Here is a 17,627-nt window from a genome sequence, read left to right as displayed (position 1 = left end):
ATCCAAACCTCTAGTCTGATCAATTCATTCATTTAACAAGCATTTATTAGATGCCCATCATGTGCAAAGTACTGGAAACATACCAAGACAAGAGAAAAAGCAGTGTCTGACCTCAGTGAGCTTATAACCTACCAGAGAGTGATGGTGATAGGGATACAATATTTACACAGAACTGAGGAAAAGGTGAAGAGGAGGAAGGAAGGGGAAAAAAGCCAGATGACCTAACAGCTATTTAAGCCTGACTGTTAAATGTGTAAGTTATCTAGGGACCTGGAAAAGGGGGTAGTAATGGTGGAAAGAGCCTTGGATTTGCAATTAGAGAAGACCTGACCACCTGGGTGACCGTGGAAAATTCCCCCCACCCCCCAGCTTCAGTTTCCTCACCTGTAAAATGAGGAAGTTAGACCAGATGAGCTCCAAGGCAAGGCCCTGCCAGCTCCAAATCCAAGCTCACTTAGGACCTTTTCAGTTACCCTTTTCTTGTTCATTTGGGCCTCCATTAGGAGGTTGAAAAGACAAATTCTGGTTAACTCTCTAGGTTTGGAGGAAACAAAAACTATTAGCAAAACTGAAGTTTGGGATTATCTAAGGACTTCCTTTACTAAAGTTCTATTTTTCTCATTTTCCACCAGTACAAAATGTAGAGTATTGATTCTATTTCCCTGCCTGGTCCACCCTCTGACAGTCACAGAAGACAGGTCTTTTTGGTGTCCTTTCTCTAGACCTCCGTAACACAAGCTACCTAGATCTGAGAACACTGTGGAAGGACAGGCCGTTAACCGAAACCTACGGCCAGGTCTTCATCATGAGGCTCGAGTGCTGGAGCCCCCAGAGTCAAGCAGGTGTTTAAAACTTCAATTCCCCCTTTCCTGCCTCTCCTTCCCGAAGGCAATCCTACCTCTTACACTGAGGAGATGAAGCCCAGTCTAAGCCCATCTCCCTCCAACATTGATTCTTCCACTGTCTATTTTGGATGACCCCCTCCGTTTAAAGCAAACCACCACACCTATGCCTCTGATCCCCTTTCTTCCCAGCTCCTGCTGGGTTTTGGTTCCACATTAGCCCCTCCTTCTTCTTCACCTTCCTTATTTCCTTTTTCATGGCTTCTTCCCCTGTATCTGGGGGTGGGGGGGCCTGACCTTATTGCTCTCCCTAGCTATCATTTTTTCTCTCCTCCTCTCCCTATCAAACTCCTCAAAAAGTGATTAATAACTGTTAACTTCACTTCTTCATCCCTCCCCCACGCTCTTCATCGCCCTTCTATCTCTACCACTTTACTGAAATTACTCTCTCAAGAAGACTCCCCAATGATCTGCTTCTTGCCAAATCCAACAACCCATTCTCAACTCATTCTCCATGATAAGATGAAGTATTTGTTATCGTCGGCTGTCACGCCATCCATCCACACACAGCCCTCTCTTGGTTTTAGAGACATCGTATTCTGGTGACTTCCCCACAACCGATATGGACAATCGACCTGTTATCTTCCTTTGCCTTTTCTTTCTTCTCCTATACCCTGTGAATTCCCAAGGTTCTACCCTAACCTTCTCCTTCTCTCTCCCCTCACTAAACAATTCACCTATTTTCTTACATAGTTTCAACCATCCCTTTCATGTAGAAGTCTCAAATATCTGTATTCCTGATCAGGAAACGGCAGAGTTGAAAGGCACCTCGGAGGTTATTTAGTTCAACTTTTAGCTGAGCCAGAATCCCTTCTATAACATACTTAACAAGGTATCATCGAGCTTTAAGACCTTCAGTGAGAGGAAACCCACTAAAACCAATTTTCCTTAGACCAACAAACTTAGATCTGACCCTTTTCCCCACTGTTGCTAGTCTGACGACCTCCAGGGCAAACCTCCAGCAAAACAAGACAATCTCTCTTCTACATGACAGCTATTCAAATACTTTTAAACAACTACAAGAACTCTCTTCTCTAGGCTAAATACCTGAAAATCCCTTCAACTAACCCTCCTTAACATAGCATGATATCAAGGCTCTCCATCAGCCTGACTACCCTTTTTTGGACACTCTCCAACTAATCAATGTCTTTCATAACCATGGCGTTCAGACCTAAATACAGTTCTCTAGGACGTAGTCTGATCATGGTTATAGTCTATATCTGGACTATCCTCCTAGCCCTAGAAGTTAGGCATCTCAGGCTGACATCCAATTAGCCTTTGTGTCTGCCATTTCACACTGTTGACTCATATGGAGTTTGCCATCTATTAAAATTCCTAGATCTTTTTCAGACAAAGTGTATATAGATAGCTACGCCTTCCCTATTTTATACCTGCTCTGTTGATCCTTTGAATTCAAGTAGAAGACTTTCCATTTGTCCTTATTAGTAACAACAGCTGACATTTATGCAACACTTTATAGTTTTCCAAGCTTTTTACTGACATTTATTTCACTTGATCCAACAACCCTTGGAAATAAATCCTAGTCACTATTATCCCCATTTTACAGATGAGGAAACTGAGGCTCAGAGAAGCTTGCCTATGGTCACAGAGATAATAGAAGATAAATTTGAACTCAGGTCTTTTTTTGGGTCCAAGTTCAGTGCCTCGTTAAATTTCACCTTATTAGACTCGGCTCAACATTCTGCCTGTTTAGATAGTTTTGGAACTTGACTCTGGCATCCAACCTGTTAGGTAACCCTACCAGCTTTTTGTCATCTGTAAATTTGAAAAGCGTGCCATCTATGCTGCTATCCAAGTCATAATATTAAAAAGCGCAGAGCCAAGGACACATCTCTGGAGCATTCCACTGGAAACCTCCTTCTAAGTTGACACCAAACCATTACTAACCACTCTTTGGGTCCAAATATTCTACCAGTCTAGTAATTCTGTCAAAAAACAGGGGGAGGGAAATACCACATCTACAACTACATTTTCATTTAGATGTATATTTTCATTTAGATGCAGCATAGCCCAGTAAAGATGCAATGAATTTGGAGCCAGGGCCAGAGGACAGGGGTGGAAACCCCAGCTCTAGCTATATACTACTGGGAGATCTTGGGCAATTAACATGGCTTCTGAACCCATTTCCTCATCTACAGAAGAGGTTGGATGAGATTTTCTCTATGGTCCCTGTCAAGCTCTAAATTCTACAATTCTGCTGGCATTTCAAAATATGTAAGTCTCACATTAAAGGCATCTTTCCCCTAAACTGGTTTCCCCATTCTGAATTCTCAATTTCTCTCAGAAGCTTAAGTATTCTCTCAAATCCAGTCTCAATTTAATGGATCTTTGAGCTCCAGGATTATAATTTGTTCATCTGTGTATGATAGTCAATGCTAAGCACATAGGAGACGTATTTAAACATTTGCTGAATGATACAGGATGCCAGTTCTTCAGGTGAAAATATTTCAGAGTAAGACCTTACCCAAAAGAGCTAACATTTCCTTAGCCTATCCAACAAAGACATACAAAGTTTCTTATCAATTACAAGAAAGAACAAGGTGAAATAGTATTTTTGTAAAGTAAATGACTGACCACTAATCAATCCTTTGTTCTTGGGGTCATTGCCAAGTAGGAAAAGAGAAATTCAATCCTACTAAAACTGGTTTGGAGGCTCACCCTATTTCAAATTTTTTTTTATCAGTCTGGTAACTCAACTAAGTTGTCCAAAATATTAAATATGTGATTATTCTTTTGCTAATAAAACTCTTCCCAACTTAGTGACCTGATGACCAGTAACTACATGAGTAAATCCAAACCATTCCTTTAATACACCACATTTTTGTTGCTATTTTTAATGGGGGAAAGAGGGAGGAGATATTATTCAAGTAATGTTTCAGCAAAATCATATAAAAATCCCTTAAATATCTATGATAGTCAAGGTCAGAGACGATATTGTTAATCAAAGTGAGTAAACAAATATTAAATTGTCTAAGGACAATATATCTTAGAAGTGCAGATAATCTACAAAACTCATTTCGTCTTTAAAATTCCAGACAATGAGCAAAACACCTTTGAATTTCACTTCCCTTCTTGTTTCTATCCTCAGGCTTTGGGAGATGGGTACTAGCGAGGCACTCACAATAAAAAGAGAGTACAGGAGCTGGCGGGCTTGGATGAGTCCCGGAATAAATCACAACTAGTCAGCTTTTAGAGTAGATGCTGAAGAAAGAGGATGGACTTTAAAGGGGATTCCCAGAGCGGTACAGCAAATCAAGGTTTCAAAGATGAATAACCTTGTTTGTATTGTTCCAAGGACCATAGGGATAAAAAACAAATTCAACCAACGAGATGTCAATAACCCACATCCCAGCCAGCTCTCCAGCCCCACCCCCCATGTGGTTTCCACCACAAAACAAATGATCCATTTGGATCTATCTGTAAGAAGCCTGAACTTGGGAACGTTCATTCCCTTGGGCTGATCTCCCTAGTGCACAGCCCTCCCTTAGCTCCAAAAGGAGGCTAACACCTTAGTTTCTGTGGATGAAGACAGGAAGCTTATTGTTGGGTCATTTTTGCTAGGACCCTAAAACCCATCTCACCAGATGCTGTTTTGGTGCTGAGGTCCCTGCTAGGCACTGAAACAGTTTAATTTTAAGATGGAATATAAAAAAAATGACCTGGAGCAAGAGAGGAACCTACAGAGACTTTGGAAAGGGAGAGAAGTGCAACATTTTAAAGAAAGCATTAAGTCTGAGTTCTTTCCATTAAAACAACAACAAAAAGCCACCTTGCCAAGCAAGAATTATGGACACACCTCAAATAATGAGCACGTTGCCACAAACATTTCTGAGTAAATCAAGGTAACATGCAATCCTATAAAGTTCAGCAAGGAGAAAGTTAAGGATTGAAACAGATTCATTGGAATGAAAGGACTTGCCATTTCGCTATTAGATACCTGTTAGTCCTCATAGCAGGCAATAACAGAAAAGGAATTCTCTTCTCTAGTGTCTTTTTTCTATGCTGGAAAGACCATATATAAACTCTGGGCTTTTCCTGGGGAATCAGGCCTTTCCCCCCCATTATGGTTCTGTTATCATCTCCAAACGAAGCCAGCTAAGTCTTTATACAGTTTTCTGTATAAAGTCAGTCTCCCAATCATCCGCTAAACACTCTTAGAAAAGCAATTTCTCCTTCATCAAAGTAATTGACAAAGACTTCAAACTCCACTAAGGTAAAAAAAATCTTAAGTTTATCTGGAAAACACTCTTAAATGTAGAGTTGAACAGTTTTGAAACTTAAGTGAAACAGGATTTGCAATTGAGGGTTGACTCTCCAAAGCCTGACTTCCAACTCTATTTTACTTCTATCTCTTAGATATTCACTTAAGAAACACATCAAGATTTTAGAGCTGGATGAGACCTTGGCAATCTTCTATGGATACAAAGCTACAGACTCTCAGGCCATCTAATCCAAACTGTATCTGAACAGATGTCTGGTTTATAAATTGCTCATCATACAAAGAAGGAGATGGAGGATCCAAGAGAGGCAAGTAGTCAACCCAGATCCAGGTTTCCCTACTGATCCATAGTGCAGTCCACTATACTATGGTGTTGCCTCTCTGGTCACTTATCAAAGCAATCTACAAAGTTCTAGAATAGTCAGAAGAATTTTACTACTGTTTTCATCATGTGTCAATGAGATAAGGAAATAACACATGAAAACAAAGGCTGGGAGAAAGCACTAAAGGAACAAAAATCTATGAGGCCTTCACTGCGTTCTTCTTTATACACACACATCCTACAGATTATTTGTCTATTAAAGGTAAAATTTCCATGAAACTGGCTTCCTGCCTTGGGACATTCACATCTAGAATCATAACTGCTTTTCAGTGAGTCTCTTTGAAAGATTCTTTGCCTTGGTCAGATACCCGCTAGATCCACTATCATAGAACCATAACACCACATTTACTCTAACATCATGCAAGCATCTACAACGTACAAGGCACTGTAGGTGATGCCAACAAAGACGACAGAAACACAGGAAACACAAACTCTGAAATGATGGAATAAATCCTTGGGGTAAGTCAGAAGTACTCTAGGTGAAAATAAAAAAGACATCCTAAGTCACCAGCCATAATGATTTCTTAAAAGCCAAGGAGAAATTGATTCTAGCTTCATCTCAGAAGAAGTAAATATGTACTGTTCTAGGTTCCTATTTCCAATCCGTCCCAAAAAATTTTCCCTGGCCTGACTTTGGTCTTTATCAGTAGTAGACAGTCTCGAAAACAAAATATTTTTTTTTCCAACAGCTTAATGCCTATGTTAAAAAGGAGTCTCCTGACTAAGCAAAAAGATCTTATAACTTGGGAAAGGACTTGGGGGGCTGGACAGCACAATTAAGTTCATCAGTGGCTAGTGCAACAGACCCAAAGGGTCTCTGCTACCAGAAAATTCCATCTCAGTGGAAAAGGAGTGAGAGCAGGGGCTTGAAACCTTTTTGGTATGTGTCACGGGGCCCTTCAGCAGAGTGCTGAAACCTACGAAGCCCATCTCAGAATAATAGTGATTTTAAATGCTATTCATACAGACAGATACAGAGGAATTAAATTATACTGAAATATATATTACCAAAATTTTTAAACCAAATTCATGTTAAGAACCTGAGTTAGAGGGTATTCCTCAACCTGAATACCACAGGTATAAGGGAAGCAAGAAAGACTAAAGGAATGAGGACTCAAAAGGATTACTTACTACTCAAGGAAGGCTAGAAGCTAAGAAGAGACATCCAAGTTACTTGCAGGATCCTGAACCAAGGGAAAACTCAAACATTTCTAACCTCACACACATGTACAGAGCTGAGGAATAGGAGGAAAAAGCTATTTTTTGAAGGAAACAGGATGATGTGTGGTCTGATGTGTACTACTCTCATTTAGACTCACTATCCGCTTGCCAAATGGCATCTCTTCATCTTCACTAAGCAAGATGATAGAGCCAGAATCCACGAGATCCTACCTAATTCAAGTTTTGAGGTTCATGGGACAACTCTTTTGAAGAGACTGTCATGATAAATATCCTCATGAGACTATATACATTTGCTCATTGACAAGCATGAATTAAGCCCCTACTATGTATACAGCATCTTATTAAAGCAGGCATATAACCTGGGCAAGAAGAGAGCATTTTTACATCCAATCATGCTCAAAATGACAATGAATTCTGGACAAAACTTTGATCCTGCCCCTTAGCTGAAGATCCCAATCAATGAAGGCAAGAAAAAAATGGAACTTTTCTCAATTGGGAAAGAAAGTGATGAATGGGAAAAGGCCCATTTCTAGCTTATCATTACTTGAGCCTGTGTCTGCTATGTCTGCCAGGTCTGTCACTGTAGCAGTCCCAGGGCAAGGACCAAGAACAAATAAACAACACTTCAGCACCACAAAGTCTAGCCCCTAGGCAGCAAGAGACTGGAAAGAACATTTCCTAAGATTAGAAAGTGCATGTGAACACATCTGTGTACACACACACACACACACACACACACACACACACACACACTCTCTCTCTCTCTCTCTCTCTCTCTCTCTCTCTCACCTAAACTCTCAAAGCTTTCTCCATTCATTCACTTAAATGAAGGTCACCATCACCACAAAAGTTCACATACCCCTGGATTCCTGATCCAGAAAAAAAAAGAACATTTCCAGCTTCCTCCCAGACTTCCTTCAAGAGACCTCCTCTTATCTATCTCTATACTTCTCCTTAGACATGGGATTACTTACTGGCAAGCTAGAGGGTCTTGATTGAAGACTCAGGTTCATATCTTCTTGCCCTCCTTTACTGGAAGCCATTGAAGGGGCTGAGGATGCCTGAGACCCAAATGAGTCTTGAGATAATTCCTACAACATAAAGGCCAAAAGAAATAGGCTATGAGACTCTGAAACGGTTCATATCAACCGGAGATATTCTCCAGGAGAAAAGACAATGGACAGTGAAGTCTCTCTCACCTGGGGCGGGGGAGCCCACAGGGAGGAAAGAACTACCTAAATGCCACAGATGGTGGTGGCAAGAGTCCTTCTGACGGCATTATTGTTTATCACCACCTACGAACTAAATATAGGGACTAATCTTTGGGGCCAAATGCTACGATGAATAAGATGGCCTTTACTAAACATGGGAGGGAGAAAGAAGGGGGAGGAAGGGAAGAAGTGGCAAGGGGAAGGGAGGAGGAGAAAGAAAACAAAAATCAAATCCATTCTCAAAGGATGAGATTTTAGCTACACTGAGGATATTGAAAGAATATGTCATGGGCTCTGAAGGCAATCCCTAAAGAGGGGTCCAGGAGCAATAACAGCTGCATCACTGCCACAGGTATACACTCTCTCAAGGTAAGCATGACTAAAGGGACAACTCATTTGAAGGTGACAGTCCTGGTATGTTGTGTATTTTTTTTTAAATCAGCCTTGCTCCTTTTCATTTCTTACCTGCCTGTGCAATTTTGTATTGCCCTGTTTCTTCACCAGAGCTACAGGTCTTTACACAGTTAAGAGGGTTATGCTTTTATTCGTTTAATCAATCCAGTTAGCATGTTTACCTAGAGTTTAATTGGTTTTTAAGTGCACATCAGAGAACCAATTTGTATGTGAAAGTTCTGATAACGCCAAAGCTCAAGCTGTCAACTGTCACATGGTGCTCAGGTGAGGAGAAAGAGGAGGAGGAGGAGGAGCACAAGGAGGAAGGTCTTACCTGGGGAGGAGGGAAGCGCTGCTGGGAATAGGCAGTTTGTTGTGGCTGCTGTGCCTGGGACTGAGGGTATGCAGACTGCTGAGAGAGGGCTGCAGAGGCTGTCTGCTGAGGTGGCTGCTGCTGGTAGGGTGACTGTGCCTGCTGTTGGGAGTAGGGGGGCTGGCTTTGGGGGTGCTGTTGTGCTGTCGACTGCTGCTGGGGATATGGAGATGGGGACTGCTGATGAGAAGGCTGGGATGGCTGCTGAGAGTAAGGAGGTTGAGATGCCTGGAGCTGCGGTGGCTGGGACTGAGGCTGCTGTGGATAGGAAGGCTGGGCATGAGGAGTCTGAGATGGTGGGGCCTGGGAATAGGGCGGCTGCTGTGGATGAGGACTTTGCTGGTTGTAATATGGACTCTGGCCCTGCTGGCCATACCCGCTGGGACCTTGCTGACCATAAGGAGGAATCTGTACAAAAAGAGGAGATGGATTTTAGCTTAGAGCTCAGGAGCAGTTGTTTTGAATAACAAACCTACTAAACCCCTTGTTTACTGCCAGTCAATTTCAACAAGTACTCAATTAATTTTAAAGGATGAGGGGCCCAATTTTTGCATGTATAGCAACCTTATACCATGGTATAACCGACTGAAAAGCCTGGAATGAAGAATGCTGACCTGGCCACTAGCTTACTGAAGAGCTCAGAAACACCTTCATTTTTTCCCCTTCATAGTAGACAAAGCAATTCCCAGGTCTGCCCCACCCTCTCTCAAGTCACCATAATGAGTGAAAAAGACCACAGGTGGAAATACTGGGAGAGGCAGAAGGTCAAGAAGACTGCCTCCATCTATAAGATAAGGAGACTGCTTCCCTGGCCTCAAAGGTCTCTTCTCACCCTATATCCATCATCTTCCTACCAAACTCCTACGTCCTCTGCAGCCCTGATAAAGGGTCAGCTGATCGCTCCTCGAACCCCTCCACTGCCTCGAAGGCATGTGGCATCGAGTGCGGGACGAACAATTGGAGGACCTTAGTTTAATCACCCCGGCACTTAGCACCTACTGGGCAATCCACTTCCACCAGCCATCACAGGAAGGGGTAGGACTAGATGACCTCTGAGACAGCCCTCTCAGTTCTGAAACTATGACCACGACCTCCAGAAATAGCGCATTCCATTTTTAGATTGCTCTACTTGGAAATTCTTTATGTTGACAGGACCCACTGGTCTTAATTCTGCTCTTTGGGGCTAAGTAGAATAAACGTAACCTCTCTTTTACATGATAACTTTTTGGATGTTTCAATTATACAGTTCTAATTTTTTTTAACAGACATTACCTCCCTTTTCAATCTTCCCTCTTACTTAACTGTTCCCCTTCTAAAATATATTGTTCTATTATGGAGAACAAATGTTCTTGATTATTTTAGTAGAATAGCCTTCAGTCATAGATTATAGGATTCAGAATAGAGAGAAAGAGACCTTAGAAATAATCCAGTCCAGCCCTGCTGATTTGAAAAGTGAGGAAACTGAGGCCCAGAGAAGTCACTTGTTCAAGTTCACAGAGCTGATGGAACTAGGACTCCAAGTTAAGTAGTGACTCCCGATCTCGTTCTGTTTCTTTTTTCAAACTGTCCCAAACATCCCTCAAAGGGAAAGATGTACATTTAAAGTTGTTTTCCCCTATGTTGGATCTACTTGCTGCCGTCCCAATGTGGATACGACAAAGGTGAGCACTTTCTTGGTCTCGGTAGTACTATGTTCCAATGAAGTGAGATAACTGCCTTACACTCCTGTTAAGCAGGCCCAGCACAGGCAGGCACGGGACTCCACGGCTCACTCCCATAGCTGTACACTATCCTCTTCAACAGTAATGGAGGCTAAGGTAACCCAGGCCACACCTACCTGCTGTGCATAAGAGAGGCTGCCCATCGAGCTCTGCGCCCGGCCTTGCATGGTCATGGGGTACCGCTGAGGAGTCTGGGATCCATATGGCTGTCCTGGGTATCCATGTCCTTGCTGTGGTCCTGATGGAGGTCCCTGTTGCTGTGAGTATGGGTTACTGCCACCATATGGCTGAGGTCTCATCTTGCCCATCTGATCCATTGGACTGGATGGCTGTAAAATAAAAAGTATGACATTATTAATGACCTTGAACATTTAAAAGATGTAGCTAATGTTAATATACAACCACCAACCCAATACATAAGGTCATACTGGTCCAGGACAACATGCTAAGAGGCCCTAATGAGCCTGTGTGCCTTCTTGAGTACCTGCTAATTCTGAGAAGGCGGCTGAACGGACCCTCCAGGTCAACCCAGCCTTTTAACATCCTTTCCTTTTCGCTAGGCTCAAGAAAAAAAAAAAAGTCCACCAGGAAAAATGTGGAACAATTTACATAGCCACACTAGAACAGGAAATGAGATCAAAGATTTCCTCAGTTGAGCAAGAGGGTTATATTCCTTTAACAAGAAAAGTCTGGGAAGCCTGGGCACACTCAGCTTTGCTTAAGGTAACCAACACTGAGCCTATGGTACTGTGGCTGAGGATTCAAACATACGAATGTCCAAATGCTTCCATTCCTTCAGTAGTTGCAATATCCCCGTGCCCCCTCTCCCCACCCCATGCACATCTGTAGTCTGTCTTCACTACAGTACAGGCAGTTAAATTTATGCCTCCTTCCAAATGAGCAACATGGCCCAGTTACAGTTGCTGAGGGAGCCATAACTTTGAATTTGACTTTAAATTCTCAATCCAAACTCTGCGTTAATGTAGCTTCATTTCATATCCAAGTGTTTGAGGGGCCTGGGGTCAAATTTTAAGAAAGAAAAAAAAATGGCCTACAAAGGCACAGGTTATTACCAAGGCATACATTATTATTGCCAATAATGATGGATCTTGGTGACCTCTCCCCCCACCAAGTTCATTTGCCCAGGTGTTTACATACAAACGTGTCTTTGTTTTTAGTTCTTTTTCAGGTATCGGGGACAAATGACCAACTTCAACATCTTGGCATGCCTTCCCTCACCCCAACTAAACCTGCTGTAACTTGCAAGATTCCAAGAATATGTTCTATCCTCCTACAGCAGGACTTTGGGGCCAAGGGCCACGCCATTTTACAATACATTAAAAAATATACTGCTATTTTAAAGGGAAGTTTCTTCTAGCATGGTACAAGTTTTGCCTTTGTAGGCCAACAAGTCTAGACCCAATGACATATGTGTGTGTACATATGTGTAGATATGTATACATTTGCACGTGTGTATATATTTACAACAGCACAATTTAAAACTAGCCCTAGGACAATGAAGAGGAAGGCTGGGGAAGAATAAAAAAGTGGCAGGCAGGGTTTTCCATGTGCCTCTCCGGGCCTGTTTCCTCATTTGTACATGGGTAGGTGAACCAGACACTCTCCATCCTCCGTCACCCCTTCAACCTAAACATCCCACGGTCTAAAGTCCCTTCCAGCACCAAGACTGTAGAATTATGCCTATGCTACTAATAGATGAAAAGTCATGAGCTCTAAAAATCGTGCTGGGAAATTCAACAACACCTCAAGTACTTCGTATTCACATGGGCTTCTACAGAATATTAGCTAAGTCATTTATCACAGAGGAGGAAGTTGGGAGTGAGGAGTGGCTGAAGGACGACAAAAGGCAGCAAGAAGGGAGCTGGCACTTGTACGGACGAAGAAAAGAAAGAGATCTCGGCAAAATCTTGCTTTGCCCTCACTTCCGAAGCTTCTGACGTACAAGAGATCACAACTGTCAGCCCAATGTTGTTAAAGCATCGCTTAAACAATTCCCACCCAAGTCCTGCCTGTGTACCAGAAGCTCCAATAAGATTTCCCATATTAATTTTGGGGCTGCACATATCCTGCGGGGACTATTTAGGAGAATTCAGGCTTATGAACAATTGGACTAGCAAGTAATAAATAGTGTGTGGTTTTCCCCAGACCCAATTTGTCACCATCCCCTTTCTAGCAACATTTCAGGGTTTACATTGCTATATATTACAGTCCAGCCAGCCCTTACCTCAATCCTCGCCTGCAGCTAGGTGGCCGTATGGACTTGGGCAAGCACACTCCGCTGAATGGAAAACCTGGCATTTATGTAGTGCATTATATGTTATCTCATTTGATTCTCACAAAAAACCTGTGAGGGAGGGGCTGTTAGCCCCATTTTCTAGATGGGGAAAATGAGGTTGTGAAAGGTAGCGACTTGCCCACACAGCTACTAAGTATCTAAGGCAGCGTCTGCGCTGCACCGTCTGGCTGCTTCCCATGCTCAATCTCTAAAGTTAACCTCTTGCAGGCATACTAGAAAGTCCCATGAGGGGCTCCCAGGAGGTCCCTTTGGAAACAGGACTAAAGTGACTGAGCAAGGGTAATCCTCTAAGTCACTCTCCATTTTGGAAACACCTTCAGCACTAAAAACAGTAAAAGACTAAGAGTGAAGAGAGCTGAGTTTTGGTCTTTTGCTCTTAATTACAAGCCATGGCCATGCCTCGCCACCTCGCCCAATTCCAGTTCTCTAATTGCTAGAATGTCCAGACAAGCCCACGGGTCCCTCATGCTCCCCACGTTCTTTCAGGCTTTGACTGTGCCATTGCTCCCATCATTCTCGGGCTCAAAAGTCCCAATGGCTCTCCAATGCCTACCACCACACAACTATTTTTAAAAGTAACTCTAGAATAAAAGGCTAGGGTTGGGCTTAAGACAGATGATCCACAAAACTCTCCCATCCCTTCTTGGGTCTTCAATTTACTCAGCTATAATTGAAGGAGTTGGAAGAGATAATCATGGAGGTAAGCTCAAGATAAAAATCCTCAGATCTCCCACCAATTCTACACTGGTTAGCCTTATTCTCCAGGCTCTTCGAGATAAGCTCTCACCTGTTCCATCCAATCTTATTTCCCACTAGAATCATAAGATTTGAAAGTAAGAAGAGATTATCGCACAGTTTTGTGGTCATTCAGCTCCAGGACAAGGGCCTTTGTCTCAGATTTAGGAGCCTGCATAATAGGGTTTCAACATCTTTTTCCTGCCTTATTTCCACAAACTCTCCACTCCAGCCATTCCCAATCCTGGCCTGCTCTCGGATACCCTTGGTAGCCTATCCTCATGCCTAGAATGCACTCCTCTTCTCATCTCAACCTTCTCTTCTTGTTCCCATCCAGATGAAAAAGATTCCTTCTTCCTCAAGTTTTCCTCTGCCCTTGGTCAGTTCGACTTTTTAATCATACTTACTTGCCTATTAGATTACAAGCCCTTTATGGCCACGGACCATGCCACTTTTCATCTTTGTACCCCCAGCCCTTGGTCCATAACAGGCATAACTAAATATGTGTTAAATGAAAATAACTACTGCAACATGAACCTGCTGGCTCCCCACATCCTTTCCCAGCCCTCTGCCTCTGTGCGTGCTTTCATTAACCTCCATCCCAGGATGTCCAACTCAAGCGGCAGCTCCCCTCTGTTAAGCCTTCTCCAGCCATTTCAAGGCACACTTCCTTCCCCTCTCTGAACTGCACCACACTGCACGGGTGGTTGGAACTACATATTTTAAAGCTTAAAGCTAAATTAATTGAAATGATTAGGGAAAACCTGAGTGTAAGCACTATGAACTTAGAAATATGCCATTGTGCACAAGGCTAGACAACTACCAGGCACCCAAACTGTGGTTACAAAAACAGCATAATTGACTGTGATAAGTAAAGTAGGGGCAGTGAGGCTACAAACTAATGATAAAACAGACTCTCTCAGGTGGAGAGGATGCCTCGAGTCATTTCATACAGGATCCTCCCTTCTTATAACATTCCCTGCCAGTGATGAAATGGAAGTTGGCTAAAGGGCTCTTACAATACTGAATTCAGACCTCAGTGAGAAAGGCCATTCCATTTGGGGATATCCTCATTGTTAAGAAGTCCTTCCTTATCTGGGAGGCTAAGATCTGCCTTCCTATAACTTCCATCCAAATGCAGTTACCAAAACAACCAATGGGCATTTGGGAGGGTAGAAGGAGGAGCCAGAATTCAAGACAGAGAAGAGAGGAATATAGAGAACAAAGACTTGAGGCAAATCTAGGAGAGAAGCTGGTCCAAGAGCTGGGAAGAGAACCCAGATGGCTGACACTGTGAGGTCTTCAGAGAGCACCTGTGTCCCTTTTACCGACCCACTGCTTAGGTAGAAATACTTTTCTGAAGGCCTATCAACAACTACTGGACTTCTAAAAGTCATAGAAAAATACAGTTGAAAGTGACCTTGGAATACAATGCCCAAGTGACCCAATTACAAAGCCAGCTAATACAGAGAGGGCTCCTTCTACCTCACCAGCAGCTCCTCTGTAGGTTTCCAGTGATCTATACTGCTTTACCAAAGGATTGATGCATCTCATGGGGAAAGCAAAAATCAAGTTTTCCATCTCTAGAATTCTGACCCTTACACTTTTGGAGATCTTTGAATGACATGTGACTCCAAGAAACTCTTATTTTATTCCTTGAATAGGTCAAAGAGTTCTCTTTCCTTCTCAAACAACATTTGTAATCAGAAGAGTTTATATCGATGGAATGTATAACCTCAGAAACTAAAATAAATTCAATTAAAACACAATTACTCTGCTCTTGTCAACTTTAAGCTCACCTAGCCGTGACAGAAAAAGAGGCAAACTTGGCTCAGAATTTGAGAATAAACTAGCTTAAAAAATAATACCCCTATGATCATCTCTATTTTATAGATGATGAAAGTAAGGTTCAGAGAATCGTGACTTGTCCAGAGGCAACACATCAAAGAAAGGCCAAAGCTGGACTCAAAGCCAAGTAGCCCAATTCCAAGGCTAAGGTTTGGTCTCCAACAAATGACAAGGGTCCCCAAATCCTCACTAATCAGCTTTGGAAACAGCCATTATAGACTAGGACAATTCCAAGTACAGACAGAAAAAAAGGCAGGAGGAAGTGCCTGTTGCCCGCAGGCACGAAAGGAAGAGTCAGGGGACAGGAAGGGAAACACCAAACCAGAGGAGCAAAGAGCTGGAGATTCAACTCTGGGACTGACATAGAGGAAATCCTTTCAATGGGAAACCACAGGAGTAGATTACTGTGATTACACTTCAAAAGCAAAGACTGCCACAGAGAGACATAATGAGAGGAAAGCGCTGCCCCCTTGATCAGGGAAGTCCGGGGCCCCCTGCTACACACTCTCAGGCATTCATAAAAAAAAGGAATGGAACCATAAGAAAGCTCCCAATCTCTGTCTCCCGCTTATCTCCCTCCAGATCACCAGTCACATTATGAACTGCTTGCCAAATGTAGGGAATCAAAGGCTGCCAGTTTAGGGGCATCAAAGACAAGGATGCCTCCTGAATTTGCCCTTTCTGAGATCTAACTTGTGGAAAAATATCCAAGACAAATTGCTTGTAGGTTAAGAGACGGTATGGCGAATTTTAGCTCTGAGAAAACAGATCAAGAACAACAAAGTTAGAAGCCCCTCCAGATCAGACTGGCTTATGGAAATACTGTCATGGAAAGTGTGATAACTCTCCAGTGATAATGTAATCTTTTTGAGGGCAGGGATGAGTTTATCTTTTGTCTTTGCTGCTTAATAAATGTGCACTGAATCAAATCCAGTTCTAGTGTTAACCTAATATTAATTATAAAAGGCTAGAAAAGGGAATTCAGAGAGTCAGCATGTGCTATGCAGTGAGTGGCAGTCAGGAAAATTTGGTTCTGAATACTAAGGCAGAAATTCCCTACCTATGTGTGATGGTGGGCAAGTCAAGTAACTGCTCAGTTTCCTCATCTGTCAAATGCTGACAACATCTGTAACCCTTCACAGCATTGTAAGGATCAAATGGGATAGTCATGGGAAGTGCTTTGCAAACCTTAAAGTGACTATGGGAATGTTGGTTGTTGTTATTATTATAGTGGAGAGAGCGCTGGACTTGGATTCAGGAGAACCAGGTCTGAATCCCAACTCAAAAAAGTACTTGCATGGCCCTGGACAAAGTCCCTGACCCCGAGGGCCTCAGATTCCTCATCTTTGACTTGAGGGTTAATGCTAACCTCACAGGAGTACTGCAGATAAAGAACTCTGTAAACATGAGCTAAAACAAAAGTGCCATCCGACAGGAGTTTTTAAATGGAGGGTTTAGAATGAGCTACACAAAAGATGATCCACCTTGGAACAAATAGGTTAAGCCTGGAGAATGAGAGGTAAAAGGGAGGGAAAAGATGCTCCAGAAGAACTAGACTGTTATATATGTGTGAACACACACACACACACAGTTCTCAACCTTCTTCTACCTTTGCTGAAATAATGTCAAACACCTGAGGAGATTCCAAAGTACCCAGTTAGGCCTGATCCAAAGACAGGAGCACAAGCAGGAAGGAGAGAGAGCCAGGAGGGTGACCAAGATGGTGAGGACTCAGAATCATGCCATGTGAAATAAGAGATATCTGCTCTTGAAAGATCTAGAAGTATGACTTCTAGTGTATTGTTATTGTTACCACCATCAGCATCAGTATGTTACACAATAAATTCAGTCAGAAATAAATTGGAGGCCCAGGGTAAGAAAAGGCATTTAATTAAAAGCCCAAAATTCCGGGGTGCAGCTTTTGGTTTGTTCTAGTCCTGATCAGGTTAGTAGTAAGGGTAACAAAACAGTGTTACCTTTACTACTATCTTGAGGGCTAACACATAAAGAAGAAATCTGTCTCTTGTGCTTCGCCCCAGGGGGTCACAGGAAAAACCAACATGGGAGAAGGCAGAGGTAGGGACTGAAGAGAAGCAGATTTTAGCTCCATGTAAGGAAAAAAGCTTTGTAGTTCTTCAATACTAATCAAATGACTGCCTTTGTCAGGGATGTTGGTCCAGGCAGAGTTTGGCTTTGATGACTTGGACAACCAAGGGGTCCATGAAGTGGCTACAGAAAAGTTCCGGGGCTAAAAACCTCAGTGAAGTGGGTTTGGGAACTGCCAGAGGGGTGGGAACTCCTGCATCCCATTCCCTTACCCCTA

The 17,627-nt window shown here is 42.7% G+C and overlaps 1 protein-coding gene across 1 annotated transcript in view; it reads right to left on the bottom strand.

Annotated features, from left to right (window-relative positions):
• Positions 1 to 17,627, bottom strand: part of ARID1A (AT-rich interaction domain 1A) — a 91,713-nt gene that overhangs the window by 39,270 nt on the left and 34,816 nt on the right. The window contains exons 2-4 of the mRNA XM_036744481.1: positions 10,521 to 10,733; positions 8,645 to 9,091; positions 7,681 to 7,797 (exon numbers count right to left, since the gene is read on the bottom strand). Of these exons, the coding sequence (XP_036600376.1) occupies positions 7,681 to 7,797; positions 8,645 to 9,091; positions 10,521 to 10,733 (777 nt within the window). The remainder of the gene's footprint in view (positions 1 to 7,680; positions 7,798 to 8,644; positions 9,092 to 10,520; positions 10,734 to 17,627) is intronic.

This window comes from Trichosurus vulpecula, chromosome 2 (assembly GCF_011100635.1).
Source record: "Trichosurus vulpecula isolate mTriVul1 chromosome 2, mTriVul1.pri, whole genome shotgun sequence".
Classification (NCBI taxonomy): Eukaryota; Metazoa; Chordata; class Mammalia; order Diprotodontia; family Phalangeridae; genus Trichosurus; species Trichosurus vulpecula.
The sequence above is the reverse complement of the archived record's forward strand: the minus strand, read 5'-3'. Positions and strand labels throughout refer to the sequence as shown.